At 38.7% G+C, this 16671-nt stretch overlaps 1 protein-coding gene across 6 annotated transcripts in view; it reads right to left on the minus strand.

Moving 5' to 3' along the window:
* Nucleotides 1–642: 642 nt before the first annotated feature.
* The window catches only part of KIAA0586 (KIAA0586 ortholog), a 72911-nt gene continuing 56882 nt past the window's right edge, over nucleotides 643–16671 (minus strand). For 5 of the 6 annotated variants that reach the window (XM_040600101.1, XM_040600106.1, XM_040600105.1 and 2 more), the window contains 2 exons: nucleotides 5653–5718; nucleotides 643–1008 (listed from right to left, as the gene is read on the minus strand). In XM_040600101.1, the coding sequence (XP_040456035.1) occupies nucleotides 863–1008; nucleotides 5653–5718 (212 nt within the window). In that variant the 3' untranslated portion in view covers nucleotides 643–862. The other variant, XM_040600104.1, reaches the window with a different exon arrangement.

Raw genomic sequence — 16671 nt, forward strand, 5'->3', positions numbered from 1 at the left:
CTTCCTCCTCACTTGCTGCTGGATTGACCATGTTGTCCTGATTGAGGCAATAAAAAAATGGAGTAGTCCCTGGGAGGGTGGCAATAGGTTCAAACGCTCTGGCTGTTAATCATTACTGTGGTATTTCTGACCGGGGATTATCAGGCTCCTGAAGGGCTGAGACTGCAGCAACTAGCTCTGTCTCATGAGGGGGAGAAATTTACATTAAAAAATGTAAACAAATAACCTTACCCAGACAATCTCTCATTCAGACATGTTTCAAGATGGGAAAAAAATTCTTCAGGGAAATAAGCGTAAAAATGCTGAAAAATTCTTGTCATTCTAAAAAAAGAAATTCCTCATAATAAGAATACAAATTCTAGTGGTCTCCTGTATGTACAATTTTGAATTACTGCCTTGTCATAGCAGTCTTCTAAGGATGAACAAGCTCTGAATACACCTAGAAACACAATTTCTTTACAAACTTTGGTTTCAAATATATTTCCCTTTGGTTCAACATTTTAACACTACTGACATTACATTGAACCAAGCATTTTTTTCCATCAGTGAGACAGACTTTTGCCATGAATTTTAATACCAATCACCTCCACATTCACCTGCACACACAACAAATATTTAAATGGCCTTTACTGACTTAACCAATTCTGAAAAAATTGCATTTTATTTTCTTGAAAATATTTGACATAGTCACAAATAGAATCATTGCCTAAATTTATAATCATAACAAAGTTCTAAGAAAAGTAGTAGCAAATAAAAAGTACTGAAAGAGTGGTATTTTGATGAAATGCCCAGACTATCACACTAGGCAGACAAATGTACCCATGACAAAATCTTCAGACAGTGTCATAAAAAGCTGTAAGCTTTAAAACGTATCTGTCCCTGAAGAAGCTGAATTGCCATGTATACTGCTCACACTCTGTGTTTCTTTATCTGTGTTCATGGAAGGCAGCTTCACTGACAACTTTGCCGCAGAAACACATGAATTTAAATGTGGGGCAGCATCCTCTCCTAAAAAAATAAAAACAGCAGAACAAAACACATTATTTGCTGTCTGTGACAAACAAACTGTATTGAAGTCATCTCCATATTGCATCACTCCATGGAAATACAAAGACACAGGCACCCTTACTGTCCACAGCTTTGAGGCATTTTGGAGAGTGCTGTTTTAGCCATCAGAGTTCTGTTTATCAGGTAACAAAGGGATGAATTTCTGTGCGTATATAGACTGGGTTGTATTTACATACAGAGATACCGAACACACATACACACCCATATATATAAAACCCGCAGTAGGCCCAGAACAATTTCAAACATGTATACTGCTGTTTTCCACAGAAATGAACTGACATCTGTAGATACTAACAGTACTTCTGAATTCCATCTATATGCATACGCCTGTCTGATTCAAACCCTTAGAAAACATTCAGGTTGTTCAAGACCACATATCTATATACAATCATAAAAAGCAAAGCAAGCGTAAAAAGCTACAAGTCCTACAGAGAAAAACACCCTATCAGTGCTTCAGCTGCCCAAAACACAAGTGAGAAGTTTTAGCTCTTCCCTATCTCTAACCCATTTCCCTGACTCTAAATTAAAGGTCCTTCTTGCTACTTCTTTGTGGTTTATCTCTTTTTTTTTTTTTTCATCTTGACAGACTCAAGAGAAAACTTACACAGCCTCCCCCCTGCAAATGTGGCTTGCAGGACTTTACAAGCAACGTTTATCTTCCAGCAAGTCTGAGATGGCACCTTGCCACTTCCCATTCTTGTGATCTGACCCTGCAAAAAGTGGGACATCCTAGGAGAGGGACAAGTCCCCGCACAGCTCAGCCACCACCATGCCAGCAGCCCCTCGAGGGAGGGGGCCATGTCCCACAGAGCTTGCAGCAGCGCTGGCTGCTAGCAGCTGGGAAAGATCACTGCAGTGCTGAAAAGTCCTGTCTGGGAACCACTGGAGGGGCAGAAAACAACCTGTAGTCAGACTGATATCAAAGATGGGAAGGGAGAAAGATCATGGACAAAAGTTACTTTATTTAGCCAGAGGAAGGAGGCGAGATGAATCAATTTATGGAGCATGAGGAGCAAGACATGAATCAGGCTACAGGCACAGAATGAAGGAGGACAGGAGAAATGGCATTGCATGAATGATAAAACATTCACCCAACTACAGCAAGAGCATTTTGAGATTTCAGCTGTCCTTGGGACACTTACTTTAAGGGCAGCAGCTACAAGCACAACAAACATATATGAGTCTGTGTACAACAACAAAGGCTCTCTTGGAGCTTGTTCTTATTCCAGTAAACTACAACAATTCTCCCTTCCTCTGTAATAGACTAGGTAATTAAAACACTATTTTTGTAATAAACCCAAGAAGTTAGGCTTTATTTCACCCCAGTTAATTATCTACTACGTCACTGTAGTAGTAATCTGCTTTCATCTGACTTGTAGCAAAGCACGCTTCAAATGGCTAATTAAAACAACAAAAATCCACTGCTAAAATAAAAATTCATCTAGTGTTTTTTATGCTAGAACAGCAGCCAACAGCCTAGGAAGTCAAACATGAATGAGGCCAAAGATGGTAAAGCCGGTACATGGAGCAACGTGCGCCAGCCAAGCCTCTTGCTGTTCAGGAAGGCAGGGCAAGAGCGTTTTTTCTGTCCCCAGGGAATCAATGCACCACCCACTCACCACAGCTGCTTATGCACTTTGCTAGCACTGTCCACAGTTTCACTAGACTATCCTCACTAGCTGGACAGCCTTCATCACCCCCAGCCCAAATTCCTCTACAAAGCACAGCTGCCAATGCTTGGGTTAGCATGGGCCTGAGCAAACCTAACACACAAGCGGAAAGATGACATGAGAAATCCTACATCTTCTGAACATGATTCAAAAGCACATTTATGGTAACACCAAAAAGATGGGCGAGCAACATACGTGTTTTGTTTTTCCAGGAGCACTTCTATGAGTTTAGTCTGTAGCCATTTTTGCATGATAAAAACCTGGTTATTCAGAAGGGGAACCGAACAAAAGCAAAGCGTTTATTTGGGTAGATGTGAAGCTGACAAACAGTAAAGGCATGAATGTGTCATGCCCAAGAAAACTTTGTAAATCATCCTAGACGTTAAAGCAACTCTCCAACACTACATGTAGTTTGATGCTTTCAAAGCTTGACTTTGTTAATAATTTCCACAGTCATGTCACATTCCATGATGTCACTGTTTCAACAGCTGTTCTCAGGTTTGTTTAAAAAAAAAAAAAAAAAAAAAGGCAGTTTGTGTGTGCAGGGAGAATATTCCCTCATCCCAAGGCTCTGTAGTAACTTCCCAAATGTTTGATTCTGGGGTGCTGAAAGAAAGTATCATATTAGTCTACATTCTTCCTAACACATACTTTAATATATTTTACAGACATACTATAGTTCAATTTTATGATAGATATAAAATGCTAAAAGAACAGAAAAATTAGAAGAATAATTCCACCTGCTTGCTCAACAGAAAAGTTACCAGGTCCTGAGTTATCCAAATATCCTTAAAGATAAGCTCAAAAATACCCAAAGTAATAATTTCCCTTTTTTAAAAGGCAGAAATCTGAAGTCTTTGACTTTGTTAAATGCACACAGAAAATACAGAACCTAGATTTTCAGCACTTTAGCTGTAAAAAAAAAAGATAGATATACTATTTCAGCTACATGGGAGATTCTTCTACTTGACTAACTTTCCAGTATAGAAATCTGCTAGTCCTGAAACTCTACATTGGCTGAAAGATACAACTACTATATTACTCTCACATGTGCTTTATCATTATTACATTTTGCTTAATCTAACCTCGTGTATGCACAGTGCATAAAATACATCCATATATACATACAGGGATGAGTATGTGAATAAATACACAAATACAAGCACACAGGTTTAACTGCTTGTATTCCTGCTCACATATATGTTATTTTCTGATGTCTGTATCTGCCTTTTGCTGTACATCAGGGATAGTGCTTGTATAGTCCCTGGCCAGCTCCTTCTTTAACAACGCAATATTCCATTTTATTTCTTCCCCCCATCAGAGAACAATTCATAACTAATACTAAGGTGGTTTCCTCTTAAACACTGAGCTCTTCACTACCACAAATATGCAAATTACAATGGTGCTTATAATCTTTCGATATGCCATAAAAATGGAATGGAAAATTCCTGCATTTACAAAGCAGTGCAGGGTAGGAAGGCAGGTAATCTTCACACATTTTCCTTCCCTCTTTAGAGGCTCTGGAAGTACTCAGTACGATTTTGTAATCATGTACTTAGATGCATTTATAAAAAATTTCCTTGTTAAAATCCAATAAATGGAACGTGTGACCTCAGGTGACCTCCAGTTTTCCAGATTCATTGTCACCGTCTAATAGAATACATTCATATGAACTGTGAAAACCGATACTCTCACTAAATGTGTAAGGCTCCTTGACTGGTGGAAACCGAACAGTGACTGAAAACATCTTGGTGACCCACTGATGGAAAAGGTCAGATTTCAGATTAGAGATTTTTCCTGTTCTTGGCAATCTATAACAAATTCATGTACAGTACTAAATTTCCAGATCTTTGTTTAACAGAAACATAAAAATTAATGGTGTGTCAACCATCCGGTGACCTGTGAAGGGAGTTTTTCTCTAAGAGGTACCGTCACACAGAGGGTATGCTACATACAAGTGTATCATGAAAGTATGCCAAATGGAAAAGGAATTAAACACACTGAAGGGAGGTTTGGTTACTAATACCATATGGCAACAATAAGAACAAAGAAAAATGTTTAAATCTTTCTTTTTACATTTTTCTGTTTGGCAAAATAAAAAGACTAAACAAGTCTGACTTTTAAGCCAAATAAAAAGCATGTGCTTTAACTCCTTCAAGTCAGTGTTCATACATGAAATAAAACTTCTATTTCCAATCTATCCGGAGGTTAGCCAGACCTGTATCTTGTAAGTTAAAGAAGCTATCTTCAAGATAACAAATAGGGAGGGGTTTGAGGGATCAGGACCTAAGTTATTGTTTCTGCATAAAACCAGAACTGTAATTAGTGTAATTACCTACATATTACTTCCTAAAATTTACAAACAACATCACCACCCCAGCAATCCTCCCTCTACTCTCTAATGTAACAACCGGAGCAGCTAACTTACAGAGCAAGAATAAACTTCCAAGCATATGTAAAAACAACTCCAGTGCAGTGCTCTCATTCTTTTAATAGCATGAGTTGATATGAATGGCTTGTTTCTTCTTCTGCCAGATTCCAGCTGCTTCACTTTGTTTATTACTGACTTCAAAGTTTAAAACACTGTCCTGCCCCAACAAATAACTTCCTCCAGATGGCATTATCTCAAGTGTTCAGAGCACTAGGGACAGCACAGCACCTGCAGATCTGTAACTCAGCATCTTAAAGTCTTCAATGAATGTGCCTTTTTTTTCCCCTCCCTGTGTCATTCCCTCATTTTGCTTTTTCCCTACAAAAAAAGATTTGTATCTGGGATGGAGTTACAAAGATCATTAGCTGGGAAACAGAGTTGTCAGAAATTCTTTACAGTAATGACTATAAAGTAGAAGAATACCTACAAGTCCAAAGGTAGCAGCATCGCTATCAGTACAAACATTTTATCTGTGCCTCTTACCTGTAAGTAAAGATGTGAGATACGTGTTTGTCCCAATGTGTGTCCGATCCATGTCTTCATGGACATCTGTACAGTAGCAAAGAAAAACTCAGTCATTTTCATAGATGGTTGTACAGGTAAGTTACCAAGGAGAGCAACCCAAGCAGCAGCATTTTTGGCAAAACCAAAATTACTCCAGACTTGCTGGGCTGACATATATTGATAGGAAACATCCGTATTTTGATGTAACCAATTCTGAAGGCTACACTGCAAGGAGAAAATACACAGCAATGTCATGGTACTAATTATACTTACATACAGTATTTCCAGTTCAGATTCATGTCTAGCTATACCATGGTATATCGGCTACATAGTTCAACGCTTCTGGAATTCAATGGCTTATACAATTGAAAGTGGGTATAGTAAGGCACTAGTCACACATGCCCTTGAGATGGTAAAGAATACAATACTCTCAGGAATAAGCAGGACCATCAACAGTTTATCAAATAATCCAGTCATCTGGACAAAATTATTCTCCATTCATTAGAAATTATAGCTCCTCCACACTCTTCTAGCCCTGGCCACCCTGAATCCATAGGCATATTTATGGTATTGTGGAGAAGGTGTCCTTTCTCTGCTCTGCCAGAAACAAAGCAAAAATGCTTAAGCATGTGTGTTTTTTAGAGTAGGGACTCTCTTCCCATTGTGTAAATGTTTTCCTAAGCACAGGGCCCCTGGCTGCAGGTCAGACTGCTGCCTTCCACTAGTCTAGAAATACAGAAAGCAAGAACATGATGCTCGGCAAATGTATGCTGTTCTGGTTTTGTAACTCAAAACTAGACTGCCCCTAACTTCACTACAAACAGAAAAGACTCTAGGCAAACTTAGGCCAGATTTCTAGGGCTGAGTTACATGAAAGGGCCAGATTCACAATTAAAACACTTCAGTTGTTTTACAGAAACGGACTGACATCTGTAGGACTTCAGCCAAAAATGTCTGGATTTAAAAGCATGAGTCTACTGCTTGAGTTGAAAAAACACAGTTTCATTCTCAAAGGCTTCAGCCAACTCATAAACCTCCGTAAGTGGACCACAGACACCAGTGGAGACAGAAAACTATATAGTATGAGTTCAGCTCAAGTTTTGACCTAAACTTGGCAAATTCCACCCTCCCATGGTGTAATGTACTTACAGAAACTGTGCATACAAGCACACAGAAAATAAACATGCATACACACACACAGGCTTTTCTTTTTGTTTGTTTGTTTAAACCCTAATGTATATCCTAGCTAGAAATATTTCCAAAAAGAAAATAAATTCAGATCGGGAGTCAGTAAAGGAGGGTGGGACACAGGCTAAGCATGCTAACAAATTTTTCAAAGGAGAATATTTGAAAATTATCTTTCCTCCTCTCAAGTTTGAGTTCAAGGTTCAGTGGTTTTCCAAAATATGCTATATTCCCACCAATAGCAACACTAAACAGAACGAAAACTAGAAATACATAAAATAAACTAGAACCAGATTTTTCAAAGTCCTAACACAGAGACCAATAGGGAAGGGCAGACAGAAAGCAGCTCTAAAAACATCTAGGAATGAGATTGCAGAGTTTACTAAATAAATATTCCCTTTTGGTGCCTGAAATCTACTCTGCTCCTTCAGATCTGGCATATTTTGCTCTGTAGAATATATCATTGCTTAACAAGTACATTTCTTGGCTACAACTCCTGCTGTTGTTTCCCAGCAAATCACTTCCAAAAGATGCGTAATGATCTTTCCAAATAACTACAACAATTATTTATACTAAGAGGAAGTATTAAAAGTCAATTTCATTTTTCCATACAGATGCCCATGATTTTTGGATGCGCAATTGAATTGGCTAGAAACAAACATTCTTAACTTTTAAGCACTGCCATTTCTTGACTGCAACCATTTTCTTCAGGAGAACTGAAGTGAGAAGTCTGCAGTAAACCTTGAAGCAGCGGCTTCTATTTCAAAGCAAAAAAGGAGGAGGAGTTGGTTCATTACTGGTCCAGTGTCTTTGAAAAGCACCCGGAAAACGTGTATCTCATGCAAAGGCTGGGGGGAGAAGTAATCTTTAAATCCACAAGAGACAACCCAGGTAAACAGCTGGTGGAATCAGGAGAATCTGACAAGTGATAATTAAAAAACTGCCATCTAATCGTGTAATTAATATTTTATTTACTCAGTAAAACTAAATATCACCTACATAGCAAACTTTTTCTCATTTTCTGCAAAATCTAACAGGCAAGTGGACAGGAAGGTAATTTTAAAATTACGCTTGTATAATATATTCAGGTCTGCTATTCACACCTTCAGGTTTGGGGATCCAAGAGACATTTATTTTTTTTTGCCAGTATCTCAAGCAAAATAAAAAAGGTCCACCACCACCACCCCCCCCAAAAAAAAAACCCAACCAAAAAAAAATGAACTTGAATGACTGATAGTGGGAATTCACACTAATTTCTAAGATAAAGTTATGCAGACTTCCCTCAGGATGCAGAATCATTCACTACAATCCTAGCAGTAGGACTGGCTCCACTGAGACCTCATATCTTAAGAGTATTAATTGCAGCAATACTGCCTCCAGCTTATCTACATAGTACCACAGTGCTAGACATAATAGCACTCATAGCCTACACGGGGAGTGGCAAGTACCAAAAAAAAAATATCAAAGCATCTTCTTAATTTTTAAAACTTACATGGCCTGTTTTTATTTTAAAATAATTAAAAAATAATTTACACAAGTAATTATAGTTGGACAGTCAAATTCAATGATATTTTGTCATAAATTAGGGTTGCAGTGAGTTTGAAAATGAACATCTTTCCAGTTCATGCTTAAAATGACGATGGGTGTCCCAATGAGGGGATCCCCTGAGCAAGTGATATTCTTTTGTAAATTAGCGTACTGGACGGGACACATACTGGGTTACTCTGGAGTCTTGCCTTTAGATCGATTTGGCCCAGGCAGTTAATTACCAACAACAGTTACTCCAACATGCTGCCCTTATGCAGTCTGTGATGCATGGCTGTCCATATCACTCGGGATGGACATATGACAACCTTTACTTATCAGACAGGTTCAGTATGTTGCAAGTCAAGACTGAGTGTGTTATCTACAGCGATGCTTGCACTGCATATGCTTACCAAGCCCTGCACACTATCCAGCCATATTAACTCCTCAGCTACATGACTGCGAAAAAAATTGTTAGGAATGTACACAATGTTCAGTGAACCAGTGTAAGAAGTGAAAAGCTACTTTCTATCACTTAAGCGTGAGGGGAGGCCTTGATGAGCCTTCCCTCCAACAGACAAGAGGATTTCCTGGGCAAGGAGGTTACATCCCCTGCAGCCATGGCAGCAACCTGCATCCAGATCTGAATGAAAGCTAGGGGACGGGCATCAGGAAGCAAACAGAAAATTCTCTGTACTGCACTGACTAAAGGGCACTGCTGCAGGGTAGAATTTTCTCATTGCAAACTCACTCTTCTCACATAATGGAGTCATTAAATGCATTCTTATAGTAAAAATGAAATAAGATATAATTAGCATAAACCCCCCTGTTAGCAAAAACACCCCCCAGTGTTTTTCTGGATGACCACAAACAAAATAGCTGTACTTCTCTACTCTGAAAACTTAGAATATTCACATGACCTTACACATTTGTTTTGATGATTTTCACCCACAAAGTCACGGGATTCTCCGTATGGAAACAGTTTGCCAAGACTCCTATTACTGTACTATCATTACACAGACCTGGCATATTAAAATGCTTATACGTACAGCACAATTACTCAATTTTTGTAATTACACCTTTTAAAAAGGAGATGATGAATGTTTTCCCCAGGAAAAAACAAAACAAGACAGAACAACCCAGCCGTATACAGTTAGCATTTTCAAGTGATGCATTCTAATGCATGCTAGGATGTCCCTACACACATTTCTAGCACATATGCCCACAAACCTGTTAAAAATACCTCCTTTAGAGCCATTTGTTTAACAGCAGAGGATGGCCACTAAAGATCTTACCATTTGTGCACATCAACTAACTTTGAAAAATATATTAGGAATAAGCAATTCTAGGAAGTTCAGAGAGGCAAGCAATTTTTCTATTAGTCCAGAAGGAATACTGTAGTCATTTACATAAGTAAGTATATGTTCAAATAAGGAAAATATTAAATGTCTTTACTGGAAGATCTGCTGGGAGACCGCTGTTAGGTAAGCATTCAGACCCTATCCTGCCAAAGAATGTCTAAGCATTCTCTTGAAATGAGTGTCCAGTGTGATGACAAGTAACACTGCCTCTACAATTTCATGTCTGGAATAGAAACATGCAAATGTCTGAGTAAAGATATGTTTTTATCCTGTGCATTTTTAAAATTTTTTAAAAACTTAAATGTTTAAACTTTGTGCAATAGAGATATGCATTCCTCCTTGTAAAAAAACCCAAACAATAAACAATCCAAGAACCTTGGCCTGTTACAGGAGGAAGAGTAAAAATGAAATTCCTTTGCAATACTTGGGTGAATCTGAGCTCTAAATCAGCAGAATAAATGAACTGCAGAAACTTACTGCTCTGCATTACATCTATGCTACATATTCAGTGCACTACATCACCTTCTTAACTCTCCCTCGAGCACATCGCTACTGATTTTAATATGATGCACAGCTCTATCTCTGCTAATTGCTATAAGAAGCAGGGAAAACACCGTACACTGCTCCCAGCAACAACCAACACTTCCACAGCAGCAACAGTGAAACCAACACCTGTTATCAACCCAAGAGCTGCTCTGCACGAATCTTTGAGCAGCAGTCAAGCAGTGCCTTCCAAGACACTGAACATTACTCGTTTATGTTAGGTTCTCATTTGGGCAGATGTTCTTTGCCTCTGAAGCCATGCGCACAGACACATACACAAGCTGAAATTTTGAACACTGGCTGTATGAACCGATGGTGACTACTCCTAGTATCTACTGCCAACTTATTTTAGAAAGCATTGCAGCTCTCTGACATTCACTCTTCCCAGTTCAATCTGTTGGTGCCAGACCTGGTTTGCACTCAGTTCATCAATAGCTTCCTTCATTGCTTTGGGCCACAAGCATTATTAATATACGCTTGTAAGCAGCCTGAATGTAAATCATCTATCAGTTGTCTGGGTTTAAATATTCCTGGCCAAAATACAGGGAAATCTGTACTGCAAAGGAGAGTGTCTGGAAATCCAGTCAGCGTATGTGGGAGCAGCGTCCTTGCAGAGGTGTGGGCTACTGCGTGTTGATGGGACACGATTTCTGCAGGTGAATGGCACAGACGGCTGGGTCTGTTCAACACTCTTAAAGCACACCCTGCAACTCCTGAATTTAGGAGCTGTATGAGGTTCATAGGAAGAGCAATTATGGAAAGCTCCTTAAGAAAGCAGCTTTTACAAACCCTCCATATATACCCGACAATGTCATAAACCCAATTATTTAGCACAATCCTAATCTGCTGCAATGACTTCTGCGTGTATCAGTAGGAAAAGCAAAAAGGCAAAAGAAAAATCTTATCTCATGTGTGTCACGGAATTTACTGGCTCCCCAGTATTTTACCTGAAGCAAATTCATTCACATTACATACATACACATGCACTCTCAAGTCCAAGAACACGTACTCTGCAAGTATTAGATAAATCAATCTGCTTTCTAGCAGTTTCTTGCACACACTCACATTAAGACCAGAAATATAAAAAATATTATCCATTATTTTCTTTCTCTACCTCTCTCAAATATCGTAAAAGAACTGAGTCCAGAATACACTTAAAATTCAACACACATACAAGTTGGGGAATATGTTTCCCCTCATCATTACTCTGTCACTGAGAGTTCCGTGGCCTAAACAAGAGCAGAAGAGAACAAATGCTTAAAGATTGTCTTTCTTTACACAAGACAACATTTGAATGTCACTGTTACTTGATGCAATGCTGGGGTTTTTTAGATCTTGGAGGGAGGGAATGTACATGTTTGCAAGGTCTCTCAGAACAGGACTGTCTCCTACCCATGTAGGAAGCCTGGCAGAAAGGGGCCTGGACCATGCCTGAGGACTCTCAGTGATTCTGTAATGCAAACTGTAACACAGTTTTATTGCCCAGGTTACAGAGTTATCCAATCCTTCCCTATTCCTTCAGAGGAGAAATGAACAGGATAACACAGACTTATTGTCCATGGCTGTGTATTTTTAAGACAGCCACTTGGAAAGCGAGTAGTGTAGTAGCCAAGGTGTAGCATTATTTACACAGTCTATGTTTATCATGCATAGAAAGTTTCCTGGAAACGTATTCTAAATCTGATAAGAAAAATCCTCATTAAGAATCATTTGCTTGTTTAATTTTCACTTATTGAGCTTTAATGTACCATAAAAGTAAGTAATAACAATAGTGCCTTAAACAAATATTGCTTGTCTTGTACTCATTAATGTTCCGAACACAAAACTGCCTCTAAATACAGGAAGCTGCAGAAAAATAAAAACTAACCAATCATATAAACTGAGAGTTTTAAAGAATTTTTTGTTGAACACTGAGTTCAACAAAAATGCATTCTGTTCACTGTACACACGACACCAATGGGAATAAGAGCCAGTTCAAGTTCTAAGTTACCATTACTTGGGTAATAGCTTCAAGCTGCAAGGCACAGCTGTATGGGCCCAGCCAGACAGGCTATCACAGCAATGCTTTGATAGCATGGGGCCCTTAAGTGTCAGGATATAGAAAAGGCAGCAGTTGTTGGCTGTGAAAACAGTCTGATACAAACCAGATGGGGACTTACTTGATGGGCAACACAAAGGAAAACAATTGGCTCATTCAACAAAGTCAGGCCACTGCCCCAGAGAATTAACAAAGACAATAACAGTCAACCAGAGTTGATGCAAACAAGAAACAGCCATGTGGTTATGGTTTAAGGAATTGTTTCTCCTCAGACTAAACATAAAGTTTTGATTTCTAATTCTTATATTCATTAATTTCAGTCTCGTTTACAAGCCCCCTCTTCCTCCAAAGTCTTCCGTATAATTAATTTATGTAGCACCAGCCTTCACACACCTACTTAAACAAGAACAAAACCTGTATGACACCGGCAGCTATATTAATCTAATGTTTCCTGAAGAATGCCAAGACCACAGACAACTTTCTGAACCTTGCCAGAACAACATCACAGATACAGAGCACACAGTATGTCATTAGACACATTTGCATGCATATGGCAGTATATGTACTGATTCTTTTTGATTTGAAATGCATAAAGCCCAGTAGGTCACATGCTGGGTTACCAAAGTACAGACGTCTTCCAGTTTTGTGGAAAGTTCTTCTGTTGTTTTACTTCATTTTTTTCATAAGTAAACCGCAGATCAATTGGGTCACCACGTAAGAGTTTTGATTGTTAGGCTACAGTTAAAAATCTATTAAAATAGCTATTACCAAACTTATTTTTAAGCAATCTAAAATTTTAAAATTGGCTATTTAAGCATAACTCAAGAAATCCCCAACCCATTCATTTTAGAAGCTTGTAGAAGATTATGGTCCAAAATCTTAATTGCTCTTGCTGTTTTATTACAGGAAATATGAAAGTGACATGTGCAAAGGTATTTTGATTACAAATTACTTACAGAGATTGCACAATAAGTCAGACCTCTAAGGGCCTTCTGCAATTTCACTCACAGACTAAAAACATCTGAACTTTCTTTTCATATATTTCAAAATACTCCCTCTGGCAGGCTCTGCACTGCAGTGCTCTACACGAGTGTGAATGGTTGGATGGCACACTCTGAAAGACAGCCACATACTTGGATACCCAAGCAAGTATGTCTACAAAGTGCAGTGACATGCAGATGTCCTGGATACCTTCTGAAATCACATTGTCCTGGGACCTGTCAGTTTTAGCACACCACCACATATCCCCTGAGCTTCACTCCTTCTGGAGGGTGCTTGATGGCTAGTTCATCTGAGCTAGCAGTGTTGCACGATGTAAACATCTCCTGAACATATCATCCCAGACCTATGATGGATACACATTAAGTCTACTCTTCTCTGCAACTGCTTCACTTTCCATGCAGACTGGCAAAAAGCAGCTGGGTTAAAGAACTGAACGTATGGTTCTCATTTAACAGCCCACACTGGTCAGACGGAGCAAGGGAGTTTGTCCCTAAAGAAAGCAAAAAACCCATACTGAATTAATGAAGTATAGAGTCAGGCTCTAATTGTCATCCTAAGTGGTTCTAGCTTTTAGCTGCAGTGGTTCTCAAGCCTGTGAGCATGGTTTTACTTAAAAAAAAGAAAAAGAAAAAAAAAGACTAAAACACAGTCTGCTGAATTCAAAACAACCACCATATATCGTAGGTAGAAAAGTAAGGTTTTACTTCGGTTTCCTGCCATGAGCACAGAGCCAACACTCCAACAAAGCCGTTGTGTGCTGCATGCTGTCTGAGCTAAAATATCTCTCTGGCAGAATCATGAGGCTTATTTCCAAAAGCACAGCCAAATTCTTGAAACCTCTGATGAAGGAGTAGGTTGTCACATCGTGGCAGAAATTTTGCCTGCAGTGCCGCTATTATTCTTTTTTCACATCATATATATTGAGGTCAGAAAACATTTTTTTACATAGAGCTGAAATTTTGGTTTGAATCTTTTCATTAGGCTGTTTCTACAAGATTAGGCACCTTAGAAACAGAACAGCCTTTATCAAGCCTTAACATCAGAGATACGGGCTATTGTGGCCTTGCATTTAAAAGCAGATGAGAAAGGAGCAAAAACCTCTTTAAATCTCAGGTCTGCCTGTACAGACAAACTCCAACTGCTCTTGTAAATATGGTTTTGGACATCATTCGTCAGCGAACGCCTCCACAAAGGACAGCATGTAAAGGCCAGCTGGAGCAGGAGGAGGCAGGGTGCCCAGCCTCCCTTAAAGTGAGGGCTCCAACAGGAAACTGCTCCCCCCTTTCATTTTTTTTCTCTCTCTCTTTCTTTTTTTAATCAGGAAGGAAGCTTCATCTTCAGCACTCCCTGTGTAATCTCCCTGCTTGCCTGTCTCTAGGAGTGGGTCCAATTATTGAAATAAGCAACATGCGCTGTAAGAAGTTAATCATGTATTTACACTGTAACTCAAACTAGTAAATATTTCCCATTTATAATTTTGACTTATGTAACAGGGCACAATGGCAGCTGTTAAGTAAATAAAACAATTTTCTCAAGATCTGTAATTATGATTTTAGGATTATAAAAACAAAATAAAAAAAAACACCAACAAAAAAACCCACCACCCAAACACCCAGAAATCTTTAAGCAACTGCCAGCAAATTCCATGCTTTTTACTTCTACTGAAGATACAATGGCCTGAGAAGGACAGAAACTGCAGCTGTTATATTGTCCTCAAACACACACAGCTCTGCCTAACTCTTGCAATATGTACAGTGCACAAAACAAGGCCACAATATGAAACCTGAGATTATTACTTTACTGTAACAACCTGAGTTAGGATGAGGGTCAGCAGATCATCCCATATTAAGTCTAACTTGTTTTGATTGCATAATTCTGAGCCAAAACATAAATGCAATTCTACCAGATTCAGCAAATATGAGATACACATTTTCACTGTTCGCATATGGTTGATTTACTATTTTGTAGTAAAATGACATGCCTATCTGGTATTAAAAGAGTTTATAGAAAGTCAAAGTCATGCCATACACAAAAAGAAACACTTACCTCCCCACCGCCAAAGCAGCACTGGGGGGGGATGGACGCTTTCTACAGAACTGCTACATATTTTGTGTCACACTCAACAACTTTCACTCAGGTTGTTTAGAACTGTGCTTAAAAACAGTTCTTCCTTCTTTAAAAGCAAACCATGTTTTAGATTAGAGAATGACAACACAGATACAAAGGTTCTAAATCTAAAGTAAGTTTTTCTAGGTGTAGGGGTTTTTATCCTGAATGACAGCATTTGTGATAAAAAACAGAACACAGTAGTCCACACACAAAATTTAACCCATCTCCATCATTTACTACTGTTCCTTGCAAACACAGTCACCAAAAGCACATTTGCACATTTCAGAGACGAGATTTTGTTGTATTTTACTTTCAAAATTAGTTTTACGGAAGATGAAAATGTTAACAAAGTTTTACATTTGCACGTTATTCAACGCTATTACAAAATGCAGTCCCATATGCAACATCAGCAGTGAGGAACAGGTCATGCATGACAATTTTAATCTTCACTTACCAGTCCATACCCTGTTTTTAAGAAACAAGCTACTTTGGCAGACTGCATTTCTCAAAATCAGCATGTTATCAAAGAGCAGCGTTACCAGTATTTATACAGTATTCTTCATTTGGAAGACATCCTAGGTAACATTCACTCTATGCTGTCACCTTATTTGAAAGTTTCCTGGGCTCCTAGTCTTAAGAAACGAATCACAGGGGCACTGGAAACATATATCTATATTTAATTATAGGCAGTCTTTGTATTACTGTATTGAGAAGGCGGTGCTGGAAAAACCTGGCCTCTCTTCACTGCATGAAGTAGGTCTGTTTATTCCTAAAGTATCTAGAAAAATATGCAAATAAAGTACCTAGTAATGACACAGTTCATGACTGTGAAAACTGCCTGTAAGTCAAGCCATTTCACAATATAATAAGCAGTAAAATTTAAAAAATAACATCACAATTTGACTGTGGACACCAATCATCTAAATATCCATCTTTATTGGCCAGTTAGGTTTTATTAATAACTTTACAGCTATGCTTCGCCTCTGCTAGCAGTGCAAAGCATTAAAAAAGAAAAATGTTTAACAGCTGAGAATGACAGCTTTTGTAAATTCCCCATCTCTTTTATAAAAAGGTTTGGGGGCAGACAGTCAGAATCTCTGGGTTATTCATCACTCACATTAAGCTACCTCCCCATCTGGCGTATACACTCTCCTTCTAGTAATTTCTCTTCTCACTCCCCAGACAAACAGCTGGCTCCTTCCCGTTTTTATATAGCGCTTAAAAAAGATGAATTGA

Source organism: Falco naumanni, chromosome 7 (genome assembly GCF_017639655.2).
Source record: "Falco naumanni isolate bFalNau1 chromosome 7, bFalNau1.pat, whole genome shotgun sequence".
Taxonomy (NCBI): domain Eukaryota; kingdom Metazoa; phylum Chordata; class Aves; order Falconiformes; family Falconidae; genus Falco; species Falco naumanni.